The 23,933-nt window shown below is 37.3% G+C and overlaps 1 protein-coding gene across 4 annotated transcripts; it reads right to left on the bottom strand.

Annotated features, from left to right (window-relative positions):
• Positions 1 to 267: 267 nt before the first annotated feature.
• On the bottom strand, positions 268 to 22,392 carry LOC107809259 (RNA pseudouridine synthase 5-like). 4 transcript variants are annotated; one of them, XM_075225214.1, is made up of 14 exons: positions 22,175 to 22,392; positions 22,032 to 22,089; positions 21,930 to 21,957; positions 21,793 to 21,839; positions 21,603 to 21,708; positions 17,937 to 18,105; positions 17,063 to 17,147; positions 16,504 to 16,588; positions 16,242 to 16,317; positions 16,037 to 16,104; positions 15,845 to 15,914; positions 14,709 to 14,787; positions 14,204 to 14,297; positions 268 to 553 (listed from the first exon to the last, which is right to left on the bottom strand). In XM_075225214.1, the coding sequence occupies exons 1-14, from the start codon at positions 22,296 to 22,298 to the stop codon at positions 473 to 475; spliced, it is 1,170 nt and encodes a 389-aa protein (XP_075081315.1). In that variant the 5' UTR covers positions 22,299 to 22,392; the 3' UTR covers positions 268 to 472. The 4 variants fall into 4 exon arrangements, with proteins under 4 accessions (XP_075081315.1, XP_075081316.1, XP_075081313.1 ...); XM_075225215.1 differs by having other exon boundaries at positions 21,603 to 21,693; XM_075225212.1 differs by having other exon boundaries at positions 22,032 to 22,116; positions 22,175 to 22,385.
• Positions 22,393 to 23,933: the final 1,541 nt, after the last annotated feature.

The raw sequence follows: 23,933 nt of genomic DNA, 5'->3' as shown, positions 1-23,933 counted from the left end.
GTGGATTCTTCACTTCGGATGATGATTGCATTTGGATAGATACTGGTTAGTGACAGCTGGCCTCTTTGACAGGTGAGATTAAAGGATAGGTTAAAAAAAAACACGGGGTCTCTTTTTAGCTGGGTCCCACCGCACCTATCACTGACTTTTGTTTCTTGGTTCGCCCCGTGATGACGGGTGTGATTAAAGTCAATAATCGTTTTCACAGGCCCAGCCGCAAAATATCTGGTAAAGATCCCACTAAATTTTTTTTTAATCTGGTCTAGATTTAAAAATTCCCCATCTCTTCTTTCCAAAATCTTTTGACCAAAGAAAACGGAAAATAGAAAAAACACGCTTCTAAGTTATAAACTTACAAGTCACATTAATCAACATTGTGTGTGCCATGACTTGAATCTTTTAATCATTCCAACGGTATCTGCAGGCCATAAGCTTGACTACCTAGTAGCAGGGGCACGCACGGAATATACTTCTAGCTGGAATTTGGCTGATTCGCCTTGCCTTCTTCTCGTGTTTGAAGGATAGATGGTAGCGGTGCTGTAATCTGGATAAGCTGCAAGATGAACAATTACTGTCAATAAGTTTGCTTTGAATTGAAATGCATAGCAACGTAGCCTTGTTTAAAACAATAATTACACATGATCCGCTTTTTATAGAGCCCATACAAAAGCTTCGGAACTTGACAGAGATCCATAGAATAAAGGTAATTCAACTATTGTTTGCAAAAGAGGATGTTGAATTTGGTCACCGATCCACAATTCCCATTACCATCGAAGGAGTAAATCACCAAACGACTCCAAGAAGTATGCACTTATACTTCCACCCTCACCTTACCAATTGTTTAAACGGAAAAGGGCCAAATTGCCCCTTTGCTATTGGAAATAGAACAATTATACCAGTTTGATTATAGTCCCAAAATTACCCTCGCCGTTAGTCAAATGGCTCGTTTATGCCCCTAAAAACTGACGGAGCTCTAGGTCTGATTTTAATCCACTAAAATAATATTTTCTTGCTGACATGTATTTCCAAAATCCATGGGAGGGGTATTTTATTCCAGCATATGGCCACATGGAAAGGAAATTAAAATATTTGGAAAGTCTTCCTCGTTTTCCCCTCCATGGCTGTCGAAACTTAAAAGAAGCAGGAATACACAAAAAATTGAAATCTTCATGCAGAATGTCAGTACATATATATACATATATATGAATAAAAACTAAATAAGCAATTGATAATAGCATTAAACCAATAATGGCTCAATTAGCTTAGAAGGGTAGTCAGAAACATATCCAATTCTTGGTCCAGCACCAGCTCCACCTTTTCTGGTGTTTCCGCTGGTGCTGTAGTGCCAGTTGTTCATCAGAGCATTTGAACCAAATGTTTCAATTCCTTTGAAGCTTTTTGTTCAGGATTTGGGAGTTCTTCAAACTTTGTTACTTTCTTCCTTGAGCGAATAAGATTCAGTAACAACAATTCCTTCCATATCAATTTCAATCTTCCTGTTTCCTTCGTCTCCGGAGCAGAAGATTTCTCCCTGAGTCCGGGGAAAGATATCGATTCAGGTTTGGGTGGTGGCGGCTTCCTTCTCCAGCACGAGAACATCAGAGACGACAATCTTTTGGGTCAGAAGCTAGTTTATCGGCTATGTTAGTTTATCGGCCCTCTTTGGGATATATACTACTATTAACTATGTTTTAGATATATTATTTATTCAATTTTAATAAAAATTTAAATAGATCATATATTCATATGTTTCTCCATTTACTTATATAGTACTCCATTCGTTCCAATTTATGTGTCTTACTTCTCTTTTAGTCTCTTCAAAAAAGAATGCCTCTTTCTATGTTTAGTAATTCCTTAACTCCAACTTTCCACATGGCATATTTAAGGCCACAAAATTCAAGGGCATTTTGGTACTTACACACATCTTTAGTTTAAGAACACAAGATTTAAAAATCTTTCTTACTTTCTTAAACCCCGTGCCAAGTCAAAATAACATATAAATTGAAATAGAGGGAGTAAATGATTTAACGTATAGAGTTTTAGCTTATACACGAAAGATTAAATTATTGATTTTTACAAGAATAAAGTTTAAGTTCACAATCTAATGATGAAATTGGACAAACCATCAGAATAATTAATAGTTTAATTCCGACTTCTTGCACTAGTATATTTTGTACGTATTAAACAGACCAAGTAGAGATAAATATTTTATACTGACTTAATAAAATAATCCTCTGGTCCATTAAATATAATTATACTCTTAATCTTGATATAATAATTATTAGTTGTGTATATTATTTATTATTCTAATTTATTAAAAGGCGAGATTCTTTTGTGAGTCAATGTGCTTGGTAAATTAGACAATAATGATATATATTGGCTATGTAATGATTAGTTGAAGGAATTCATGTCTCCATATTGAGATTGATGATACACCTTAACTCATCGATGAATTTTGTATCCGATACATAAAATAAGTTAAGTAAAAGTCTACAGAAAATAAGTAATAAATTAAATTGGCATTGATTAGTATATGAATCTTAACATGAGGAATTAAATAGATTTAATGGAAGAAATTTTAAAATTGAACTAAGTGCAATTACGAATTTTTAGTGGAATAACGCGTGATTTATTATGATAGAATTAATTCAAATATTACGAATTAATTCCATTATACAAAGGCTTATTAATTGAATTATGTGTTCCCTGTTGCACCTGAATATTAGGAAATAAAAGAAATTCTTTTCGTGGTGAAAAAGAAATTCCAATAGGTTTTGGAAAAGGGCGTTAAACCCTTAAAATGTGTATTATAAATACATGAGTTTTTCCCTCTAGAGGTCAGCGTTTTCTCTAGCCGTAATTTGGGACATGTTTTCCTAGTGAAATTCGTTCACTCGAATTTTGCTATTTTTGGGTATTATCTGGGTAACACGGGTGAAGATCGTGGAACTGCTGGATCATGATCTTGCCGGTGAGGAGCAAACTTGGTGGTGCTTTCGCTGACCATCCGCGAAACTAGAGGGCTACTTCATCGACAAGTTGTGCTCGTGCTTCAAGAGGTAACCTGTATAACTTTGTATATGCTAATTGTCTAGATTACATGTGATTTTGATACTGGATTGCTTCTGCTTCATATAATAACCCATCAGGCCTTATGTGATGAATCTCAAAATCATATGAAAGACAAAAAGTGAGATGTTTTTATTTTTTTGAAATATTTTGAGTTCCTTTCCATGTAGACTTTTGCTGAAACAAAATATATGCGCCTAATTGATTTTGGAAACTATAGATTTTGAGAAGAAGAAAAAGCTTCTTGTATTTCAGTGTGTTTCTTACATCCCCAAGTAAAAGTATTTATATACTAGGTCCTATGACTATTTTAAGAAGGGAAATAAATTACAATTCAATCAGAATCAAATCTCTCATAATAATTAAAGCAATCAACATAATTAAATCTTTTCCAATCATTAAGCCAATCAATACCCCCCTCAAATTAGTGCAAAGATGACGCACATGCCCAACTTGCAAACCAGTGTATGAAAAGTCCGTTTTGTTTATTGAGACCCTTGGTAACACATCAACTAGCTGCTTTTCTGATGATACATGAAGTGATGAAACAAGCTCAAGACACAAATTGTAAATTTTCCTTTGATGATCAATTTCAACATGCTTTATTCGGTCATGCTGGACTAGATTATGAGCTATTCTGATGGAAGCCTTGTTGTCACAATATAAGAAATGTTTCCGCTTTTCAGAGAGTCTCAATTCTCTAGTAATTTTAGTAACCAAAGAAGTTCACAAACACCATGGGCCATAGCTCTATATTCCGCTTCCGCACTTGATCTAGCAACTACACTTTGCTTCTTGCTACTCCAAGTAACCAAATTCCCTCCTATGAGAGTACAGTAATCGGATGCAGATCTTCTATCATCTAAAGATGCAGCCCAACCCGCATCTGTATAGGCTTCTACCTGAAGGTGACCATGTTCGGAGAAAAGCAGACCTTTGCCTAGAGCAGACTTTAGATACCGTAAAATGTGAAAGACAACTTGCATATGAGGATCTCGAGGATCATGCATAAACTGACTCACCAAGCTGGTTGAATATGCTATGTACTCTAGTTTGTAACTTGTGATTATTTTCAATGGGCGATTCCGCTAGTTTGCAACCTGTCATACCAGTTTCTTTCAAGGGATCCAAAATATACTTTCTTTGAGAAATAAAGATTCCTCTTTTTGATTTAGCAACCTCAATTCCAAGAAGTACTGCAATTTTCCTAGATTTTTTATCTCAAATTCCTGTGCCAATAGCTTCTTCAGTCAGGTCATTTTCCCTTTGTCATCTCCTGTCATTACTATGTCGTCAACATAAATTATGAGAAGAGTGAATTTATCCTTTTGATGTCTTATGAAGAGAGTATGGTCATCATTGCTTTGTTGGTAGGCGAAGGAGATCATTGCTTTGTAGAATCTATCAAACCAAGCTCTAGGGAATTGATTCAGTCCGTATAGGGCTTTCTTCCGTCTACACACCTTTCCTTGACTTTGTTCAGTATCAAATTCGGGAGATATCTCCATATACATCTCTTCTTCCAAGTCTCCATGAAAAAATGCATTCTTCACATCAAACTGTTGTAAGTCCCAATCAAAATTAGCTATACAAGACAAGTTTCCTGATAGTGTTTATTTTTGCAACAGGGGCAAATGTCTTTTGATAGTCCACTTCATAAGTCTGAGTGAATCCCTTAGCCACCAATCTTACTTTGAATCTTTCAATCAGACCATCAGACCATCAGACCATCAGCTTTTTGCTTCACAGTGAAGACCCATTTACAACCAACCAACTTCTTATCTGGTGGTGAAGTGACAAGTTCCCAAGTCTCATTTTTTTGACAAGGCCTTCATTTCTTCAATCATAGCTTGCTTCTATTTAGGATCTGCAAAAAAAGTTTCCCTCCAATTCTGGGGAATAGACACAAAAGAAATAGACAAGGCAAAGGCTCTATAAGGAGGCAAAGAATTACAGGAGACAAAATTAGATAAAAAAATATTTGGTAGTGCAAGATCTGACTCTTTTTTGTGAGCAATAGGTACATCTAACGCATTAAAAAATGTAGTTAATTCACCGGTAGAAGAAGGTTCAGCTTCTGTAGATTGCATGATGGCTTCTTCTACTCTATTTCTTCTTGAGTAAGTTTTCAAGTCATGCCTATCCAAACGCCCAATAGTCTCCCCCTGAATTCTTTCTCCAATTTCACTTTCCCATGTGACAATATCATCAAGAGGTCTAATAATGGAACTAGGTAGAATCACCTCTTCCTCCTTACCGCTCTTCCCCTGAAGAGGTGATGAGGTAATACTGAAATAGGGCTCAAATTCTCAAAAGGTAACATCCATGCCAACAAAAGATCTCCTAGAGGGAGGATGATAACATTTGTAACCTTTATGTGTCGGAGAATATCCAATGAGAACACACTTTATAGCTCTAGGATCAAGTTTCCCAGAATTCCTAGTGTGGACAAAGCAAACACACTCAAAACTTTGGAGGAACTGTATATTCATTCTTACCCTTTAAAGCTTCCATGGAACATTGAAAATTGAGGGTTTTAAGTGGTATTCTGTTGATAAGATAGGCAACCACTAGAATAGCTTTTTTGGCAAATACATGGTGAACATAAGAGATCTTGCTAATTCTAACAAATGCTATTTTTCCTTTCAACGACCCCGTTTTTTGCACCAGTGAAAGGACAACTAGTCTGATGGACTATCCCATTGGACCCAAATAAGCACCAAATCTTTTATCCGTGTATTCGCCGCCATTGTCACTTATCAAGCTTTTTATTTTGGCATCAAACTGAGTACAAATCATCTTATGAAATGATTGAAAACGAGAGAAAACTTCAGTTTTGGCTTTTAACAAATATACTCAAGTCATCCTAGTGCAGCAACCAATTAAAGTAACAAACCATCGACTACCAGACAAAGAAACAGTTTGGGTAGGACCACATACATCAGAATGAATAGTCATAAAAGGAGTTGTGCTTCTATTATCACTCACATGATAAGAGTTTCTAGTATGCTTGACACATTCACACGCATCACAGAACAAAGATTAAAATTGAGTCCTTGAAAATAAATCGGGATATAACTTCTTCAAATCAAAGAATGATAGGTGTCCTAACTGGCATAGCCGTTGTATTATTTCTTGGTTGACATCCTTACTTTCCCTAAAAAGACTTGACCAGAGTTTTAAATTCCATCTAATATATATAAATTATCACGTAATCTACCACTGCCAATCCTTTTCCCTGTTTGAATATCCTGAAAAAATACAATGAACGGGGAAGAACTCGATTTTACAATTTAGAGTTTTAATGATGGCACTAACAGATAAAAGATTGACAGGGAACTCACGGACATGAAGCACAAATGATATTTTAATATTAGGAGTACTGTTAGATAGTTATGTGTAAATAGTTCTAGTCTCATATGTAGTAGGAGTGGAATATGTATTATATATAGGGACCATTGCATCATTGTTAATAAATAGATTTTTCATCTGTACATTCTCACATGGTATCAGAGCTTTAGTGAGAAAATTATCGTTGTGCGTCTTTCAACGACATCCGGGAAGAAAGATCTCATCGCCGTGCAATTTTCCGACAACTTCATCTTGTTCCCGGGGTTCATCACTGCTACAGTGGTACTGTGCATATGCCAGTACCACCATCAAATCCGAAACCCTTGTGCGACCAAACCCCTAAATTTTAGTCCCATCGGAACAAAAAAAGTCCGTCACCGTGCGTCTTTCTGGTTGACGACTCAAGATTAATTTGCGTTATCTCCTCATCGGTAAGTGTTGTGCGAAAACCGACACTACTATCTTGTTCGAAAAAGTCGGGCGACAAAACCCCAGTCATTCACTCCGGCAGAAAGTCCATCATGCGCCTCCACGCGCCGCTCGAACTAGGGTTCCTGCGAGCTACAGTAACTTTTCCAACCAGTTTTTGACAAAACTTCTTCAGGACAACTTACTCGTCCAGTGATTTCAAGTCTACCCATATAAATTACATCAAATTTTGGCAATATTTATTTTTTCCGGCGTGAACAATGCACTTTTTTTTCAACGTGAACAGTGATTTCCAGAAAAGTTCTGTTTCTGGTGTTGTTTTAGAACCTATTTTATAATGTGGAATTCGGCTTAGTCTCACTATTTTCAAATTTTTCCGGCGAACTTTCGACCAACTTCTATTTATCAACAACCATTTGGTTTTGATGCTCAGGGAGAGTCTAGTGGCCTTGTATGTCGAATGATCAGCTTACAAATATTTTCACCAAGTCCCTCACTGGTCCACGTATAAGTTACATATGTAACAAGCTCGGTACATATGATTTGTATGCACCAGTTTGAGGGGGAGTATTAGATAGTTATGTGTAAATAGTCCTAGTCTCATATATAGTAGGAGTATAATATGTCCTAGTCCTATATGTATTAGGAGTAGAATATGTATTATATATAGGGATCATTGTATCATTGTTAATAAATAGATTTTTCTCCCGTACATTCTCACAAGTACAAACGACAGAACTTGTTCCACGATTGGTGTGAAAGAACCATTGGCTATTTTAACATTATCTCTTTTGAGACACGGAGAATAGTTTGGAAAAGAGCTTGTCATGTGTCTAATTGCACAAGAATCAAAAATTCAAAAATTAAGGTGAGCAGCAAAGGCAATACTTGATTGCACATAATTAGATGTGGCAACATTAGTGGAGTCAAGTTTGTCTAGGAGGCGACGAAGAAGTTGAATTTCATCCGAAGACAAGATTTCTTCAAAAACTGTCTCCTTGATTGCCTCCATATTTTCTGCCTAACCAGAAGAAAATCTGAAGAAAATTGCTCAAAAATAATCTGCCTCGCCAGAAACCAAATTTGTCTCGACAGAACCTTAACTCCGGTGAACAGAAAAATCAAAACTGGTAGGGATAAGCTCGGAATGTTTCAGCAACCCAACAACAACAACAACCCAGTAAAGTCCCACTAAGTGGGGTCTGGGAAGGGTAGTGTGTACGCAGACCTTACTCCTACCCCGATAGGGCAGAGATGCTATTTCCGATAGACCCTCGGCTCAGGAAGATGGAAATAAAATAAGAAAACAAGAAAAGACAATTCATCAGTAACATCAACATAGCCATAGAAATAATGACAACATCCTAAAAACCATAAAATAGATGACATGCAATAACAATAACCCGCAACTAAGGTCCAGAGCTATGGAAAACAGTAAGGTTAGTGTGAACTCTACATTAACAACAAGCCGTCTTGGACCAACCTACTCAAACTTGCTTCATCCCCGGAATGGAGAAGGAGAAGCTCGACTACCACTCTATCCTACAACCCTAATGCTCGACCTCCAGACCTTCCTATCAAGGGCCATGTCCTCGGAAATCTGCAATCGTGCCATGTCCTGCCTGATCACCTCTCCCCAATACTTCTTAGGTCGTCCTTTACCTCTTCTTGTACCCCATAAAGCCAGAAGCTCGCACCTCCTCACCGGAGCATCCGGGCTTCTCCTCCGCACGTGCTCGAACCATCAGAGCCTCGCTTCCCGCATCTTGTCATCCACAGAGGCCACACCTACATTCTCCCGAATATCTTCATTCCTAATCTTATCTATCTTAGTGTGCCCGCACATCCACTTCAACATCTTCATCTCAACTGCCTTCATCTTTTGGATATGAGAGTTCTTAACTGGCCAGCACTCTGCCCCATACAACATGGCCGGTCTAACCACCGCCTTATAAAACTTACCTTTGAGTATCGGTGACACTTTCTTGTCACATAAGACTCCAGATGCTAGCCTCCATTTCATCCACCCCACTCCTATGCAGTGAGTGACGTCCTCGTCAATCTCTCCATCCCCTTGAATACCCGACCCAAGGTACTTGAAACTACCTCTCTTGGGGATGAGTGTGATCCAAGCCCCACATCCATGCCTACTTCCCTCGACTCGGCGTTGAACCTGCACTCCAGGTACTCTGTCTTAGTCCTGCTCAATTTGAAACCCTTAGACTCGAGAGCCTGTCTCCAAACCTCCAACCTCTCATTAACACCGTCCCACGTCTCATCAATCAGGATTATGTCATCAACGAATAACATACACCATGACACTTCCCCTTGAATATGGTGTGTTAATGCATCCATTACTAAGGCAAATAAGAACGGGCTAAGCGCTGATCCTTGGTGTAACCCCATAACAACCGGGAAATGCTCCGAGTCGCCTCTCACAATCCTTACCCTAGTCTTAGCTCCATCATACATGTCCTTGATCGTTCTAACATAAGCTACCGGCACACCTTTTACCTCCAGACATCTCCATAGCACCTCCCTAGGGACCTTGTCATATGCTTTCTCCAAGTCAATAAATACCATGTGCAGATCTTTCTTCCTATCCCTGTACCGTTCCACCAACTTCCTAATAAGGTGGATAGCTTCCGTGGTCGAGCGACCCGGCATGAACCCGAACTAGTTGTCAGATATAGACACTATCTTCCTCACCTCCACCACCCTCTCCCAAACTTTCATGGTATGACTTAGTAACTTGATACCTCTATAGTTGTTACAACACTGAATATCACATTTGATCTTGTACAACGGAACCACTGTACTCCACCTCCACTCATCCGGCATCCTCTTCGTCCTGAAAATAACATTAAACAGCCAGTCAGCCACTCCAAGCCTGCTCTACCCACATACTTCCAGAACTCAACCGGAATTTCATCTGGCCCGGTCGCTCTGCCCCGACTCATCTTACGCATAGCCCCCACGACCTCCTCCAACTTAATACGCCTACAATACCCAAAGTCTCGGAGACTCTCCGAATGCCCCAGATCCCCTAGCACTATATCACGGTCCTCTTCCTCATTTAGAAGACCCTGAAAGTACATCTGCCATCTCTGTTTAATCTGGGACTCCCCCATCAAGACTCTACCGTCCTCGTTTTTGATGCACCTCACTTGATCCAAATCCCGAGCCTTCCTCTCCCTCGCTTTAGCCAATCGAAACAACTTCTTATCCCCGCCTTTTCCCCCAATTCCTCATATAGTCGGCCAAACATTGTATTCTTAGCCTCCTTTCTTACTATCTTGTACCTCTCTCTATTCGCTCTCATCTCCTCCTCGCATGTGCTCCCTACCAACTTCATATACGCTTCCTTCTTCGCCTCCACTTTGCCTTGGACTATGTCATTCCACCACCAGTCGCCTTTCAGCAACCCCAACATAAAAGAAAATTCCAACCAAAAACTGACAAGGAGTTTATGTAGCGAACAGCCACCAAGAGAAAGAAAACTCGACCTCTTTGATAAAAACGAAACCTTAATGCTGCGAGGGAGATAATTCATATCAAAAAGGCAGCAATGGCTCTGATACCATGTAGAATTTGAGAAGAAGAAAAGCCTTCTTGTATTTTCATGTGTTTCTTACATCCCTAAGCAATGATATTTATACACTAGGTCCCATGACTATTTTAGGAAGACAAATAAATTACAACCAATTAGAAGAAAATTAAATCTCAGTTAGAATCAAATCTTTCCTAATAATTAAGACAACAACAAAAACCCATGTTTGCAAGTAAACATTATTTTAATGGGTTAAAATCATAGTTGGAGTTTTTAGTTTTTAGGGGCATAAATGAGCCATTTGACTAATGGCGAGGGTACATTTGGGACCATATTAGACGAGGGCATGATTGCTCTATTTTTAATAGTTTAGGGGTAATTTTGGCTCTTTTCCCTTGTTTAAATCTCTAATCAATCATATTTGTTTTTGAATGATCCTTCCATACACCAACCAGCCAAATAATAGCAATTTTCCAATCTCTCATGTGGATGCATTTCGAGGCTAGAAGGGTAATTTTACAAAAGAAACAAAATAATGGAAAAAAATGAAAGGCCAAACTTGGAAAAAAAATAGGCAAAAGAAAATCACATTGAAAAAAGGCATTTGGAGCCATCCCTCCCTCTCTCGGAGCACCACTATAACCTGACATCCACCCTCTTTTACCTCGCCAGTCTCCTTCCCACACTTCATCCCTACTAATTGCCCTTCCACAACCCTTTCATTTTCTCATTCCCCACGCGTGGCATTCGCTCCGAATACAACATCAAACAAAAAATCTTGACATCTATAAGAGTAAAAGCAAAGACTAAGACTACTGCTTATACCCTTCAAGCATATCAAACTCAGCTATGAAGCTGGTGGGTGATTAGTGTGCTAAATTAAACAAAACTTAGGATCCGTACATGTCCTAGCTTCCCACCATCCCTATTCAACAATAGAATATCCTAGAAACTGACTTGGCCTTTGGGTCAATCCGTGGGAGCTTGCAAGTGATGGTTGGCAATCGGCGTCGATTTTGGCTCCTCTCTAAACTTCTCAAAACTGCACATTCCCCTCCTGCCCCCACCTTGCAAAATACACAGCTCCTGACTTCTAAAAATTGCACATTTGTTTTCCATATTACATTAGTTTATGAACTCTCATCAAATTACTCATTAGCCATCTCCTTTATTATACCTCTTCTTATATTTGGAAGTCAAAAGGAAGAATATCTATCTCACTGAGACCATTCGCACGCTACTTATACAATTAGATGTTCCGTCCTTGTAACTTTTGAACAAAGATGTTTTATACCTTCTATTGGCTGATATCACCTTCTTGAAATTTAGCCTCATCTGATACCTCCCTTTGAACATCTCAACACCTCCATGGTTTTACCAGCAATACCACTAGAAGATTCTACATTTATCCTCCATCTCTCTTCACAACATAGATACTGTTGACCTTGTTTTTTTTTGTTTGTAAAGATCAACACTTTTGACTTATCCTCATTGCTAGCGTCCTATGCTATGTTTGGATGATTCACATCTTGCATCGGATCCTTCGCCTACAGCTTGTCACCTACACATAACTCACTAGTGGTTATTTACAAAGGTATCCTACTACTCGTAATTGTTGTGACCGTATATATTGTTGAGTAAACATTGTTTGTCATTACCCGTCATGCCTTTTTGGGTCGTATTTGTCCTTTATTTCAATGCTAAATCTAGAGAAGAAACTTTTTCTGATTTCGTCCGGTCACAATTTATGTTTTAGATATGTTAGATTTACACTCTAGTGATATCTTGGAGCTCATTCCTACTTCTAGGTAAATCAATTGTTGGTTGCCAATGTGTGTTATGTTAGTGAAGGTTAATCTTTAAGGACAGGTTAATCGGCTTAAGGCACATTTGGTTGCCAAATGTTATGCACTGATTTTTGTACTAGCTATAATGATATATTCTCTCCCGTGGCTAGGATTGCTTCTATTAGTTTTTTCCTATCCATCATTGTTGTTTGTGATTGGTCTCTTCATCAACTGACATCAGAAAATGCATTTCTCCATCAAGAACTTGAAGATAAGTATACACGGAGAAACCACCAAGTTTTGTTGCTCAAACGAAGTATAGTGGTCTTGTGCTTTGATCACTATATGATTTGAAACAATCACCTCAATCATGGATTGGCAAGTTAGCACAGTTATTAAGGAGTTTGGCATAACCCACAATGAAAGTTGATCATTCAGTGTTCTTGTGCTTTGATCACTATATTTGGTAATGTATGTGGATGAAATGCGTGTAAGGATTTGGAGGCATTACCAAATTGAAACATCATTCAGTCAGTATTCTTGTACCATGATCTAGGCAAGTTACATTGAGGTATTCCTAAGCACTCACCACAATCCCGATTAGGTATTGCCAATTCATAGAGGGAGTATGCTCTCGATATTCTTGAAGACATAGGCATGACAGATGTTACGCCTATTGACATCATGTGTATGTTAAGCTTATAGCGGGTGAAGGGGAGCATCTTCGTTTTCCAGGAGGTTGATCAAAAAGTTAAACTATCCCATCATAACTTGACCTGGTATTATGTTCTCAATAAGCATTGTAAATTAACTCTTGGATTCTCTGTGTGCAGTGTGCACCTATTGGGATGCAGTGATTCGCATCGTTCATATAAATCTACTCCATGAAAAGTAATGCACTATGAGGATTGAGAAAACTGTTGCGTACACGGGCACATTGAGCAGATCAATTTTAAGACGTTATACTTCCAAATAATGCTTTCTAACTGGTATCTTGGTAGAGTAGAAACAAAATGTGGTTTCAAGATCCAATGCAAAAGCAGATTATTGAGTCATAGTACTACAACTTATGAAATTCATATGAATGATGAATTAATCGACTAAGAAAGCTGAAGTTCAGAGAGAACGATTGGATGGACTTATGCGTAATAATCAAGTCAATTCATATTGCATTTACTCCAAAAGAGAGGACCCCAAGCACCCAGAAATCATTTGTTATTTTGTCTTTTCTCTCGGGACATAATACATATTGTCACACAACTTATAAGGTCAAATCACCAAGTCCCTCGACGGTCTTTGAGCTAATTATAAACATAGATTTCAATACACCATCTTGAGGGAGAGTGTTATATAGGTTGTATAAGTGCTCTACATCGGGAGATGTAATTGTATACTTTGAAAAGCATGAATATAAAACAACCCAGGTATAAGACATTTGTCTCATGCTTTCTCCCAAATCTCTCTCCCATGTCTCTTATTTCTCACCAAGCAGTTTGAGGGCGATAGACAAGTCATTGTTTAGATTATCAACAGTAATTGGAAGGATTATTTAGAGTCAAATGCAAAAAATTGAGGATCAAATGAGAATAATTGACAGAACGAGAATCAGATCATGACTAAGGTCATACTCTTGGGACTCGTTTGGAAAACTTCCCTTCTTTAGGTTTCAAGGGAGAGGTTAGATTCATTTAATCTGTGCATATTGAAGGCCTTACATGCAAAATTTTGTCCAATAAAACGAGCAATTAGTGGGGCTTAATGGAGCAATATATTGAATTTACTTGTTTAATCTAGGTAGCAAAACTTTTATTCATCCATAGCTTTCATTTTAAAAGAATTATTAGAGGATATATGGCTAACTGCTAAACATCAAAACAAGCATCTTAGTTAAGTATTCCTCTGATCAGTTATGTAAAACTGCAAATGACTAACGTACAATTTTTATTTTTTTGTGGCTAGGTAATGACTAGAATTGAAATTACTGGCTTCTAAAACAATATTGTGAAAAACAACTAACCTCATTTGTGATTGGGTGTATAAGAACTATTTGATGTGCATGCAGGTTATATCCACAGTCTCCAGGAACAGGATTCTCAGGTCTTTGATAGCCGCTAATGAAAAAGTAAAGCCAACTAAATTCAGGTCACGATATTAGCAGCATCAGCAACTATTGTTATTATTTAAAGTGATTAGACAAAACAAAAAAGCTCAGGTATTTTCTGTCTCAATTTTAAGTAATTTGACTATCTTCAAAATTAGCATAAAGAATAAAGCTTCTTTTCGTCAAAATAGGCATAATTTATATGCTTTTAGAGAAATCTGTAAGCTTGTTGTCCATAACTGTCATGAAAAAGGGCTGTTGATTACTACTTCCTTGCTTTAATATGATAAAGCTGTGGAAGCAGGGTACTATAAATAGCACACAAAACTAGTATTTACTACCATGAAAACAATAAGATGTCTGACCGAGGGACTAATTAATATTTTAAAAAAATGCGACAAACAGAACTCTAATTCCATACCCATCTTTCTCAAAACTTTCATCCATTAATTCAGGATCAAAGCACTTTGGTTGCCCGCCAGAAACATAAAGAGGATCACCTGGTAAGATATACAATATTTTATTAATCATAAAAAGAAAGGAACCAACAGAATAGCTGCTTGACTACATAACAAGAGCAGAAGAACTGCTGTAGCATTCAGAGAAATGTTACAAGAGCAGTCCAGCCAAAAACTAATCGATTTTGGTTGGTTAGTTTGTTCAAGGTATACAAATTAAGATTTCAGAACCAATCTCTTTCAACAGACCCAGTAGGTCTATGAAGGCAGTAGGATTATTACCTAGAATTCAGCTTCGACAGATCTACAGTTAGCTCAGGCTAACATTCTTAGCTTTTGCATTTTGCATTGACCACATAGTGCAGGGGAAGCATACACAGTATAAAATCTGAACACAAGATACTTGTTGAGGAAATTACATTATGGATGATTCCATAAGGAAATGGTAATTGTTCCTTTTTTAGCTTGGAAGTGTTTGTCAATGGAATAAACATCTAAACCTGCAATTTTTATTGTTTTTTGATAAGGTAAAGGTTTATTAATTAATGTACCAAGATGGTACCAAAGGAAAAATAAACCTGCAATATTATAACTATTTGATAAGCCAATCATATTTGCTTGGCTATAACCCAGAGGATGAAAACACATTCCAACCCCCCATCGTTTCAATCACATATTTTCTAGAAGTAGAGGGCCTCATATCATCTTCATCAGAATGATCATTGGCATTTCTGTAACAAAAGAAGATGCAAAATCCACAGACTTAGTTGAGGAAGTATTCCAAGATCATTCTCTTATCATAACCCAATGTATAGTCTGAGGTTCTTCAATCACCTTTTCTCCATTACTCGTGCACTAAGGTAGATATTACTGATATGGTTTCATAGAACTAAGAACTATGAACGTGTGCGTTGCACCAAACCAGAGTCGAAGTACTGGTCAACATATGGTTTGGCCATCTGAAGTTGGTGAACTTTATGTGTCATCTATTCTTTTTTTTTTTTGGGCATTTCTTTTAACAGACAAACTGAGTTCTACTTCTATTTTTCTTTTTATCTTTTTGTGATGGAGGAGAATGTCTTATAAAATTTCAGATTACCAATTAGTGGAAGTCCAATGAAAGAGAGGTGGATACGGATTTGGTGTGGCCTTCCAGATTGAATTTCAACCTGTTCATAACACACAACATGTAGGAAAGAAAATATTAAGGTTCCATCTCCTTCTCCAGGGTAGGGAAGGTTAAGGAAGGTGGCTATAGTAATAAATTTCTTATGTCTTTGACTTCTATTACCTGGACCAATGTGCTGTTATTCTCTAAATCTCTTTCAAGAACGCGAACACTGCTCAGAGCTGGCTTCCCTGGAAACGAAGTTCAGAAGGAATTTAAGCCAAAAATAGTGTCTTTTGAAGCACCACTGGAAATGGTAACAACTGAAGGAATCTTTATAAAAACTAATCCAGGAGACTGTTTATCCAAAATAAACAAATTTGAAAACCTGAAGGAGAAGCAACATACAACCCTTTAGCAACTCCAGGATATTTAATCGTCCCAATTGGTTGCTTGATGACAACCTATCAGTCAAAATTACTTTTAATTTCCAATAACCCAATGGATTGGCTACCCTAGAACAGACACTCCAACGGACAAAATGAAACCAGACAAACTGAGGCGAGAAAAAGTGTTAGAAGGTTACAATGTAAAACACGCATAGAAGGATAAAAGGGGGAATGTAAGTGAGAATAATGCTATAATAATACCTCATCCATATCAATCACACCACTTACAAGCGCCCGATATATCTTGCTAATTTTCCTCATTTTCTTGCACTCTGAGTTGGTGTATCTATACAAATAAAGTTCACCATCTTTAACATAATGAAGGTGGCGATAAAAGCTTCTCATTAAGAGTAAAATGGGAAGTTTAAGTTAAATTGTTTCCAAATTTAGAATGCTATTATTCTTTTTGAAACGGACTAAAAAGGAAATGTTGCCACATAAACTGGAACGGAGGGAGTATTATCTTGGGACTGAAAAGTGTTTTATGTTGATAGCCAGTGACAATATAAAGATAGTACGCAGACTAGCATATGTTTCCACAATTTTCTCCAATCAAGAGAGTTTTGCATGCTTAATTAACAATCTCTTTCAGAACATTAATAACATTAATAAGACAACTCGATGCATCAGTGTCCGACACTGGAACATAGACATCAAGCTGCCTTTATTATTTTATCACTCTGAATGAAATTAGCAATAGCAGCATAAGGCATGTCAGGAAAATAGGGCATGTATAATTGGTGAAGCAGATTCAACATACTTGTCTTCAACAACCGACGTCCCCTCAGCAAAATATGCCGCAAGGCGAGATTTAGCGAGCTTTGTTTTCGCACAGAGAAGTATTCCTGGAACATCTCAGAAAAGGAATAAGATTGTTTTTTCTTGCTTGGTTTCAGAAAAAGAAGACAGGGAACTGTCAAAATGAAAATTTTATATTGTTCCAAAGTTTTCATAATTCCAGAAAGAAGCTCTGTAGCATGATGACTCGACTTCGTATCGGTTGCTAGATCTCGAGAATACGATCATGATTAAACTACTACTAGGTCCTATTAAGAAAAAGGGGGAGACAAAATTCACATTTCTTGAAAACTAAAACTAGGCAAGAATAACATGCTGCCATGACGGAGCACAATTAAAGCTCCATCTTTTGGAAATTACATACAGAATACCATGGAGAGTTTCTTCTAAGATGGACTAATATACTGACTTTTAGATCACGTAAAAATTCGAGAGCGAAGCTGGAAGCCAACAATCAAGACACTGATTGTCACATTGAACGACAATTAGCATTGAAGGGACAAAAACTATTTCAAAAACCATATCATTATCACTTCGCTTCAATGTTGTCCAGAATCGGTGATTAATGTGTTTCTGTTTTCTTTGCTGGATGGAGGTGAAAGATAGCTTGAATGTTAATTTTTTTACATTTAGATTTAGTATTTCCATTCAGTTATTCAAATATAAAATTCCCTACTACCATTGATACAGGTTTATGTAATTCTGTTCTTTTTCAGTAAAGGAGATACCATGACATAACATTAAAGCCATCTTTCATATTTTACTTGTAGCAGAAATTCATTCTTTATTCAATAAGTAAACTTGGAGCAGAAATTCATGTACCCGTGATAACTCACCTGATGTACCCCTTCCTAGGCGATGAACTGGGACAGGATGTGTTTTTCGACAACCCGAGGAAGAGGTTGTCAGCTTGCTCACATGCCATTGGAGTTGTGTCAAGACAGTCCGCTGCTGGAACAACCCTCCAGGAAGGACTTGCAAACCAGAAGGTTTATTTAGAGCAATCTGAAATGTGAGAATCCATAACATGAATATACCCTTGGCCCGTATAGGACAGTGAGAGAAATTCTCTACGAGCTATGCTACAATATGCTCTTTGTTTCACTTGTATTTGTTTCATTCTCTTTATGTATCCACTTACAAGATTTCCAACTGCAGGCTTATTTATTTTAACTTGTTAAAATTTAAATTTTTCGTTCAAGACCAAAACAGGGCCTGTAGAAAGAAGATCTATGAGTTTACAACTAAGCCTCAATTCAAACAAGTAGGGTCACAATATAGATCCTTTATATCAATTATGGTCCATTTGGGCCTATTTTATTCCAATACTGGAATTTGCCTTTAGACTGAATACTCGAAACCTAGGAATTCTTTCAAGGGAAAAGGTCCGAATTTACCCCTTTACTATGGTATATAGTTTACGTTTGTCCCCCATTATACTTTCGTCCAAATCCACCCCTACCATTAACAAAGTTTGCACAATTGCCCTTTGCCCTAACATCCCTCCACCGTGGCATCTGACTCCTCTAATATTTTGTCCATGTCAGCAATCAAGTAAGCAGGTTCCACTAATTAACCCACCCTTTTTTATTAAAAAATTCTCATCTTCTTCTCCCTCTCTTAACTCACAGATCCACACACTCCAAAACCTCCAAAAGATAGTTCTCATCTTCGTCTCCCTCTATTAAATGTTCTCATATTCTTCTCATTTCTTGTTATTTCTTTTCTTCTCACCAAACACTCACCTAACCAAAAACCACTACTGGCCGGTGACAAATGGCTAGAAACACACTTGAAATACAGATTTAGACCATAAAACATCATATCCGAGCGAAGGTGAACCACTATAGCCATGAAAGACGATTTATGTTAAAAACCAAGGCCAAAGCCAAAGCAAAAATAGAGCTCTGCCTACCAACAAAGAAGGTAAAAACTCAAAAGATTAACAGTTGCGTTGTTGAGTTTTGACCTTAAAGTGCGCTCAAAATCGGATTGTTGTCGTCTTGGTTTGGATTAATTTTGAAAAAAAATTAAAAACCCATTTCGGGTTTCCAAGTTCACGGATCTGAAAATTTAATGGATGTTCAGCGTTTATTGCTTAAATCTTCTAGAAATCATTTATTTGTGTTAGATTCGGAGCTTAACACTTATTTTATCAAGATTTAAGAGAAGAAAACTTGAAACCTCCATTTCTAAATAGTGAGAAAAGTTGAAGAACTCATCAAATTCTTCGAAATCTGGAAAAGTCGTGAAAAAAATGAGAATCAATAGTTGTTGTTGTTTTGGGAAATATGAAGTTACTTGAATCTGATTTGGGTGTTGTTTGGTTGTAATGGTAGCTGGAGCCTTGGAGGTATTGGTGGCTTTGAGTGGGGGTGGAAGAAGAAATGGTTGGGGAAGAGGATGGCGAGGTGGCATTTGGTCGTGTGACTTGGAGGCTGACATGGAAAAAATAAAGTGGGTCAGCTGCCACGGCAGAGGTTCGATAAGGATACGTGCAAATATTTTAAGTTCATTAATGGTAGGGACAAATAGTATAACGGGTGGCACAAGTAAACAATATAGTATAGTAGAGGGGCAATTTGACCTTTTCCCTTCTTTAAATCTCACATTTATTCCTACACGAACATACAAATCCCTAACCAAACTAAAAGGATTTTTGGCAAACACAAATCCTGTAAGTGTAGCAACAATGACTAAGCCTTAATTCCATATTGTTCGCATTGCGTATGGATATATGCTTCCATTGTGCTATGTTCTTTGCTAAATCTGTATGGATGTGAAGGGATTGTAGGTCCATTGAGACAATGTCCCTCCATTTGATTTTAGGTCTACCTCGGTTCTTTTGACAAATCATCTTAGTGACACACCTCCGGACATTTGGAGGTGTACACAGGATACAATCAAAGATCTTAAGCGGGTGTATCTAATTTTATCCTCTGTGTATGCTGCACTTTCTATGGGATGTGATTACTTGTAATTTTTCTATTGTTGTAAGATAGTACATCCATCTTGACATAAGCATTTCTACAATACTCATCTTATGGATATGTCAAACTTGAGAGGCCCTATATTCTATCTACATTAAATCTATAGTCTATGCTTCCCTAAAAGGCTAACCCTAAATATCTGAATTGGTTGCATTCAGATGCCATAATCCCGTCTAATCTCACATCAAGTTCATTCTTCTTCCCTGAACTAGTAGTGTATATATATTCTTATTTTTACTTATCAAAAAACTCTTGCTATCTGGAATATTTCTCAATAATTCAAACCATTGATTGACCCTTTCGAATATTGTTTGCAAATGGTATTCACGGTGGAATCCCATCATATATACTACTCCCTCTGTTCCAATTTATGTGAACTGTTTGACTGGGCACAAAATTTAAAAAAAAATGAAGACCTTTGGAATTTGTGATCATAAACAAGTCAAAAAGAGGCCAGCATATTTGTGTGGTTATATATAAAAGCTTCTCATTAAGGGTAGAATTGTAAGTTTAAGCTAAATTGTTTCCAAATTTAGAAAGGGGTCATTCTTTTTGGAACGGACCAAAAAGGAAATAGGTTCACATAAACTGGAACGGAGGGAGTATCAGTTAATCTATAAATAGGATAAACTAGTATAGACACAAAGTAGATCCCTGGTGTAAAGCCACGATTATGATATCATAAATTGACTAGTTTTGTGCTGGTCGTCAATCTACAAACTTCTTCTAAAGAAGCAAAGTAAGGTACTATGAAATATAAACTTCCAAAGCTCAGTGATAAATGCCCCTTTAGTTAAGTGATCACATCACTGGACAGGATTTTGCAGAAGATAACAAGAATTGCATCTAAAGTTTGAGTACCATAGAAATACCAAGGCGGTTCTTTAATTTTTTCCTGCCAATCAAGTTTCATATAAAACCTCGACAAAATGGTTAACCAGCAGCCATTTTACCAAAATTACAAGGAAATTGAGTAACTCCTTCGATTTGTTACTTACCTTCTCAAAAAAAATTGAGGAAATCGCCTTTATTTTTTTTTTTTTTTTTTTTTTTTGGGGGGGGGGGGGGAGGGAAGGGAGTTCCATAAGGATAGATCTAGTGCAAAGATTTCAGTCTTTTACTTTAAGGTTGGTTAAGTCTGGAAAGAAATGCCATCATTTCCTCCTTCGTGCATTTTTGAATTGCTCAAGCCCAATATGCATCTAGGCGTCTTTAACTTTTCTATTATTCACCTATGTACTTGCATGGACATCAATTTTTCCTCTTGAATTTCCTAGTTTTTCCAGATATTTTTCTATTAACCAATACAAACCTTTTTGGACGAACATACAAAAAGTCTCAAATTCATCAATGATACAAAGAGCTAAGCAGTGATGTCAGTCCGACACTTCGATTGGCAGTGTCAATAACCAACATCATAATAATCGAAGATTCTTCCTGGAGTGATTAATACGATCACATTAATAAGTTATAAAACTTTGATAATAAAACAGAACCTCAATTTTAATTTACCAAATAGTTATCTTCAAATAGTACTTGTAACAAGTAAGGTGCATCAGGTTCTCTCCAAGGAAGTCGATGATATACTAGTTCTGTACCAGCTCTGCTCATCCAAAAACTACACTTCAGAATTCAGATATTGAATCACGCAACATAACGTAGGCTAAGTATTGCGAAAAGGAATTCAGTTTACAGAAGTGACCTGAGTTCAGTATCTGGTATAGTAACAACTTTACCGTCAACTGTTATCTGTAACAATTAAACATGACCAAGCTTCATAATCTCAATAGTCCATGTGCATTAAACATCCAATTTAACCATTTTCCTTGAGCAATTTACCTGCTTATTTTGAATTCTCTGCAACCAACTGCTTTACAAATTAGTGTCTAAATCTTCAACAATACTGCACAAAAAAATTATTAATTTTTTTTATAAGCTTACCCTTGTAAAGGAGCTGAACTTTTGTACTTTCTGGAGTAGAATTCGATCAGTGTAAGACCTGTAGATTTTGCACAAAAAAGAAAGCCTAAATTACTTTAAGAAAAAAGTTTGTTGGAAAATAGGTGCATTTTTTGTAAGTATACCAGCATCGATGCGTCGGACAATGTCATGGTAAGTTAATCCGTCATTAAATTCCCGCCAGGTCTCTCCGAAGTACGCCGTCTCCGCCGCTGACGGCGGCGCAGCTAGTTCTGCTTTCTTCGACATTCCTAAGTCGGAGTCGGGAAAATGTTGCCGGAAGCCACTTACAATGACCTGCGCGTGTATGGCGAAAAATATTTTGTTTTGCCCCAACACTTCTTTTAACAAACACTATACCCTCAACTTTTAAACTTAAATATCATTAAGACACAATTCTAATCTAAAAATAAATTAGTGAATTGTTTCTCAAGAATTTAAGTTACACCGCAAATACGTTACTAATCAAAAATTATTTTCGGAAAAGGTCTAAATATACCCATGTAGTATGAGAAAATATTTAAATATATCTCTCGTTATACTTGTCACGACCCAAACCGAAGGGTCACGAGGGGCACCCGGTGCCTTACTCAATCGAGTACCAACGTAACATATCGATAGGATTTGGATAAATGCAATCTCATCCCTTTCTCATTTTTATCGCATTCTTCCTTTGACATTCCATAGTTACTAGAACCACTTGATTCTAACTTAATTCCACATCACTTCATATTCCCCTCTAGGGGGGTACTAAATTTAGTGCTAAGATGATCTACATATAAATATTTTACCTCTTCATCTTCGCGAATTTACTTATTACTCATTTGAAATAGCATAATACTTATAACCTCCAAATATTCTCACTCCCGAGCTTACATCAATTAACTTACAACGAAACTTTAACGTACGAAAATGCGGGATGTAACATTTCATTTCCGAGCTTATATCAATTTACTTATGGAGTACTTCCACGTACGAAAACATGGGGTGTAACAATACTTTGAGTTCAAATATACCCATATCGTTATACTATTGGTTCAAATTTAACTTTTCTTCCGTTAAATTTGTCCAAGATGGAAATCCAATCCTACATGGTACTAACATTTGATGAGGTGGATGTCACGTGGCATGCTACCTCCTCAGCACCCCTAACCCATTTCCCCCCCCCCCCCTCCCTTTTTTGTCCACCATTAAATTTTTGTTCCCTCCACCACCATTGGTGTGACATGCAATGTGGCATCCACCTTATCAAATATGAGTGCCACATAGGTTGAATGTCCACCTTGGACAAACTTAATGGAATAAGGGTATACTTGAACCAATAATATTATGACATGAGTATATTTAGACCCAAAGTATAACGAGGGATATATTTAAACATTTTCTCATAGTACAAGGATATATTTAGTTCGTTTCTGAATTATTTTATATGTAGCTTTATATATTGAATATCCAAATAATTTTGTTTCAAATTTCTTGTGCCATCGACAACTCCCACTCCCCGAGCCCAGCTTTGCCCTTTTTCCTTGAGGAATGTGTCTTAGGGATAAGGCAATATTGTTACTTTGCAGTGGTTTAGCAAAGAAATGAAAATCTTATCACTTTTGAGGTGTTAACTCTTTTTCTAAGAAAAAGATAATAAAAATATAGCATAATTTGCGAAAAAATAAGAGAGAAAATCCAACTGGTTAGTTTATTTAATGTTCATGTGTTTTGTTTTATAATCATTCTATATAAGGTTGAAATCGGGCTCGTCGACGACATGGTAGATCGGGCTCGGAACATGAAGGACTAAAGATCAACCCCAAGTCCCACCGAATCAGAGCCCGAGGTCAGAATGTCTATCTTCGAGAACATTGAGTCCGCGATCCCGGAATCAACCCT

Source organism: Nicotiana tabacum, chromosome 11 (assembly GCF_000715075.1).
Source record: "Nicotiana tabacum cultivar K326 chromosome 11, ASM71507v2, whole genome shotgun sequence".
NCBI classification, from domain to species: domain Eukaryota; kingdom Viridiplantae; phylum Streptophyta; class Magnoliopsida; order Solanales; family Solanaceae; genus Nicotiana; species Nicotiana tabacum.
Note: the sequence above shows the minus strand (reverse complement) of the source record. Positions and strands in the feature narration are given on the sequence as shown.

What these genes read in the sequence shown, in the direction of transcription:
- LOC107809259 (XM_075225212.1), bottom strand. Translation starts at nt 22,298, where the DNA reads ATGTCGAAGAAAGCAGAACTAGCTGCGCCGCCGTCAGCGGCGGAGACG. An exon ending in AGAGAATTCAAAATAAGCAG is followed by an intron (nt 21,840 to 21,929) that starts GTAAATTGCTCA and finishes TAATTGTTACAG; the next exon opens with ATAACAGTTGACGGTAAAGT. An exon ending in GTGTGATTGATATGGATGAG is followed by an intron (nt 16,318 to 16,503) that starts GTATTATTATAG and finishes TTTGACTGATAG; the next exon opens with GTTGTCATCAAGCAACCAAT.